Here is a 5,556-nt window from a genome sequence, read left to right on the forward strand (position 1 = left end):
GATGCCGGGTACTAGGGTTTAATGCGGAGGCTGAAGCAGTGTCTGCAAGTGGGACCGGTGATCGCATGGGCCTAGATGGCCGCCCAGGCCAGAAAAAAAAGGCAGCAAATGGGCTCGTTTATTAGTACGGTTGGGCTCATTTATTAGTACGGTTGGGCTCACACCTCATGAAGGTACACTGAAAATGGTAATTTATCTCTTATTCAACAAGTAATTCATATTTTGGCCTATTTTTAACCCCCAAAGGGTTACAATCTATCATGTGTGCATCGAGTTGTGAAGGAGATGTCGACACATGTACGTACGCCCGTGCATATGAGGCTTGCATTAAGTTTACCACACTTGTGTTTCTATCATGTAATCATGTACTAAAAATTTGTTCATGTGAAAACTTGCTGTAGTATGCACGTTGCACGATTTGTTTTTGTGTGCAGGGCACAATATACATGGTCTTATTTTTTTTGGAAAAGAATGTGTAAATTCTCATGTTAATGGTAGATGTTGCTTCTCTTTAAACTATACTATCCAAATTCCAAATGTCAATTTTCAAAGAACTTTCATGAAGTATTTAGTCAGATGGTTGGTCAGTGTATTATTTGTACCATTTTTGGCTCTATATTTGCAAAAGTTGCTTCGTAGTGTATTCATAAGGTTTGGTTAGTTCAGCACTTGCAAAATAATGTCCCATTTTGTGTATCAGGTCCATCCTTCCATCATTTTTTTCATAAACACGGATTAATTATGGAAAAGAGGTGAAATATCTCTGGAAACATTGTGTCTTCAAAATGATGGTAATGGCATATATCTTCTGCGGCTTGCAACATTGTGTCTTCAACTGAACTTGCGCAGAACTCATGATGTTGCTGGATAGATTAGAGTTATACTTGAAGGGAAATTCAACCATAAATAATTAATATCTCTTATTGTCTTATAATATGTGCTCCGAAAGGAATATGCATGACACTGAAGTATGTTGAAGACACAAAGTAATATCAATCTGACTATTATGTATGTCGTCCTTCGTGAAAAATGAGCTTGCTTTGTTTTTAGTCCTTTGAGAAAACTGAGCTTAGTTTTTTTGTATCTCTCGCAAATAAACCCGTTTGGTGCATCCTAGCTCCAAATAAGGAGGTTTTTTTACTGCAATGCAGTATCTTAAGGTTAATGCAGAATGCTAATAGGCTAATGCAGAAAATCATGTGTTATATATGTTCTGCCGCAATTCCATGGTCTGGGCTTCTTCATGTTTTTCTCAAGGATTTAAAATCACATGCTCATCTTTGCGGTTGCTCGAGGAAGCATGGGTTCAGTGATAGATGAGAGTCAAAAAAAAAAAAAGGAGAATTACACTTTTGCCCCTAGTTGTGTCAGCCTGTGGGTTTTGCCCTTAATTTTTTTTTGCTCTGCTCAGTTTTGCCCTTTGTTTTGTCTCTGGGGTTGTCTGTGTGCTATTTGATTGTTTGACCAATACTTCAAAAATTCATTAAAAATTTCATATGAGCTCATAAAAATGCAAATAAAATATCAAAATATTCAGAAAAACATTACCTTTATGTGCATGTCATTTGTACTTATGAGAACTTAATTGGTTAGATTTCTTGTGAAGGAACCACTTTCCCGGATTCAAATCTTAGACTTGATGCTGGTGGTCATTTTGTCATGATTTATCCTATACTTTCAGGCCATGCTCTTCAATGGGAGCCAATGTTTCTATTAACCACGAGGCCTTGGCACCATAAGTGATCTTGAACGGCATTGTTTAAAAGGTTTACAAATATGTCGCACAAGCACACAAGTAGTGGAGGTTAAAACTGAAATTCACTCTATTTTCTTTAACAATTTTTGAGAACCTTGAGGCTGCTCGCAACGGCATGCACGCACAAGCGCAACTCCAAAGGGCTAACACATTTCATTCGCCAGCGTCCGTTTTGATCCATGCGGACCAGAAACACGGCCCAATGCACCAACACAAATGGATGGATGCTCGTTTTCATGTCCACTTCGACCTATTTCCAGCACAAATTTGGTCTGGTTTTGGATCCGCGCGAAAACACTCCTCGGACGCCCGCAACGTCCTTCTCTTGTCCTCCACTGACCCGCTTGTTGGTGGCACACATGCCATTCCAACCCCCTCCCAAAATGAGCTTGGGCTCCCCAGCCTCGTCGTCGTAGCCGCCACCACCCAGCTTCCGGCCTCTTCGCCACCTCCGGCACCCCACCCATCCGGCACCGCATCCACCGTCGACGTTGCTCCACTTTTTGCTGCAGATGGTGTAGCTCGCGGACCGTACCCTACCAAGGGGCGTCGCTGCCCTTCCGCACACCACCACCACCTCCACGGTTGGAGGCATAGATTGTATGTACTGAGAATGGAAGAATTCTCCATTTGTTTGGCAGGGGCAATATAAGGGACATGTCGATGGTTGCACGGCTATACTTGAAGTTTTGGCATCATAAGATCTCTTGATTTGGCACCCCTTTTTTGACATGGTAGGTTCTCACAATGACATCAACGTGCTTCAGTGCTCTCCGGTGTTCTCGAGGCTTTCGGAAAGCAACGACCCATAGGTCAAGTATAACATCACTTGCCGCCAACACAATAAGGGATACTACCTAGCTGAACCCCAAGGAGAGAGGAGGGCTAGGTTTGCCGAAGAACAAGAGAGTGCTAGGAAAAGAGTGCACAACATGATCGTAGAGGATAAGCGTGATGACAATATTTTTTTAGGGTGGGATTACCATAGTGAAAACGTTGAGCCTGAGAGTGGAGTGGCAACGTTTGTACAGTTCATCCAATTTAATCTTAAAATACGTGGTCGTGTAACTCATAGTCAATTTCAAAATGATTTGATTGAGCATAAGTGGACTCAGTCTCTGCTCTTTTTCCTTCCTACAATTTTCAGGCCACGCGTCACCTCTTTCGACGGCCAGTGGTCACCGTCTCGTCACCGGCCATATATGGACAAAAGTTGAGACGAAAACGTAATTCTCAGATGTGTATGTATACCGTCTTCGTGCCCGGCTGCGCACGGCGTTGCTGAGCTTCTCAGACGCTCTTCCAGCGCCGTATATGGACAACGTCGGCCGTCCGGCCTGCCGGACAAGAGCGTCGCCAACGTACACGTACCCAGCCCCAGCCGCAAAACCACACAAATGCATGCATGGCAAAGATGAACAGAAAACGAAATAAGTTCCTCTTCGCCGCCCGTGCGCGCGACACGTCGCCGACCCGCCGTCGCCGTCGCGGGCGCGCGCTCCGGCATGCGCGTTGCTAGCTACAGTAGCCGGCAGGGGCCGCATTAACTCCACGTTGAACGCTGGCCCGACGCGACCGGGACATGCATGGCGCCATCACGCCCGCCTTTTCCCGGAAAGCTGCGTCGGCGAGCGCGCGGCACCGTGCGTGCATGGGAGGCCGGAGAGCGAGCTATGGCCCCTAGACCCGTACACCTGTGCGACCCGTCTTGTCGCGGAGGCCGCGACGACGGCGACGCCACCGTCCGCTTCTAGCTCTGCCGTGTGGCCCATGGCATAGAGCTGGTCTCGCGCGAGTATAAATACGCCCCGCCATGAGCCCTGGGGTGGCCACACGCAACGCCAAGGCCTACGCACTGATACTCTACGGTGTGATCGATCGACGTCATGGCGAAGGTGCAGGTGAGGGCGAGGTTCGTAACGGAGGTGGCGCCGCCGCAGCTCGTGTCGGTCGTGCGGCGGAGGAAGGTGCCGAGGAGCCTCGACACGATCGTCGAGGACGACAGGGAGCTGCAGCAGCTGGCCTACGGCGACCATCATCATCATCATCATCATCATCATCGTCAGGCTACTGCCTCCGCGGCGTCGATGAAGAGGGCGTTGCCGGCCGGCGCGCGCACTGGCGGTGCCGGGTTCATGAGGGAGCTCAGCAGCTGCTTCTCCGGCAACGGCGTCCACGGCCAGGCGGGCGGTGGCGGCTGGGAGAGCACGCGCAGCAAAGGGCACGGCCGACGAGCCGTGTTTGCTCACCGGACGCATGCAAATTAAGCAAACGAACAAGGCTTGCTGCTGAACTTGGGCGTCCACATCCATGTCTGTTACTAGCTCGATCAATCTCATTAGTGTGCCCTTGTCCCGTTCCGAAGACTAATAGTAGTACTAGTATGCTAGCATGCGTAGCTAAGCTTTGATGTGACTATGGATTTTTGACGATGTTCATTTAGTGAGAGGAGACCCGTCGATTATGAGACGTGTGCAATAACTTCGCCAATCTAAAGAAATATTGTGTTGGCGCAATATTTCAAAGGTGCTCGTTGGATAGAACGTTCATTTGTGTATTGTATGGATGAGTGTATGCGTGTATGCAAGCACCTACATTTGCTCTGTATTAAAAAAAGATAGTGGATTCGGCATTTTCTATAAACTATCGTATGAGGGATGCAAGAGTATATAAGTATCTCTCTTTGAATGAAAATAAGGTTCTGTCGTCCTCGCCATTCATCCAACCTTACTTCTTCTTTCTCTTTTTGTTTTGATTTTTTGTCACATCTCTAACTTTTTTTCATTAGTTTTCCCTGAAAATCGACTTAATTGTCCTCCATTTAATGGCTTATCAAATAAAATTATTATTCTCTTTGACAAGCAAATAAGGCCTTGCCAAATACAATAAAATTCTATTTCTTACTTGGGCAGGTAAATCACCAGAAATTTTCATTTAATAATCGCTTATTGCTACAATTTTCATCTAACGTCCTAGAATATTTATATCTTTTGCAACATGTAATAAATATTAGAGTAGGATTCATTTTTTACCCCATTTTTTGCTTTTGTGACAGATTTTACATATCTTTTAAAAATTCTCAATTTATATCCCATGCATTGATGCACTTTATACCACATTTTACCCGCATGTGCCACATTTTTCTCCATTTTGTGCTGACTAGGTGCCACGTAGATGTTTTTTAATCTAGTTTTTTGAGCTATCTTTTTGCAGCAGTACACCAGGTCGATGCAAAGGTCCACTCGCATGACCTTCCCTGCCCTCGGTAAGCTCATCAGCGGAGATGTCGCCGTTGCTCCCCATCCCCTGAGGAAGCGTCTCCCACCTCTGCCACCAACCCTGGGCTTGGACGCGCATTGCTCCGCGGTCGCCAACATGTACGCCGGGGTTGGTGTGCTTGGGGTATGAATGTGAAGATCAGTGGAGTTCCGTTCTGGCGGAAGAATGAGGGGCCCGTTCTGGCGGAAGAATGAGGGGCCCGTTCTAGCGGTAGGAATATCGGGGCACATGTCCATTCCTTCCACCTCCATGGTGGTGAAGAATGAGGGGGGGAGAACGTCGGTTTTGCCCATCGATCGCTCATCGGAGAGGAAGCAACCCGCAAAAATAAAGAAACACCCTGCTTCACTTGATAGAAGGGAACAATGGATGGAAAGGGGAAGCCTGTATCGAGAAACAAAATGAGAATTGACTTGGATCATTGTCGGTAGCCCCAACCCACCCGCCTAAGCCTGCATCGAGGGCATAAGAAGAGAAGGGAGCTCCTATTCCGCGCAGTGGAAGCTAAGAAGACGCGATGC

At 46.8% G+C, this 5,556-nt stretch overlaps 1 protein-coding gene across 1 annotated transcript; it reads left to right on the top strand.

Moving 5' to 3' along the window:
* Positions 1-3,601: 3,601 nt before the first annotated feature.
* Positions 3,602-4,388, top strand: LOC119319091 (POU domain, class 4, transcription factor 1). Its single transcript, XM_037593598.1, has one exon. It carries the CDS (start codon positions 3,643-3,645, stop codon positions 4,021-4,023), a length of 381 nt encoding a protein of 126 aa, XP_037449495.1. The 5' UTR covers positions 3,602-3,642; the 3' UTR covers positions 4,024-4,388.
* Positions 4,389-5,556: the final 1,168 nt, after the last annotated feature.

Source organism: Triticum dicoccoides, chromosome 6A (assembly GCF_002162155.2).
Source record: "Triticum dicoccoides isolate Atlit2015 ecotype Zavitan chromosome 6A, WEW_v2.0, whole genome shotgun sequence".
Lineage (NCBI taxonomy): Eukaryota > Viridiplantae > Streptophyta > Magnoliopsida > Poales > Poaceae > Triticum > Triticum dicoccoides.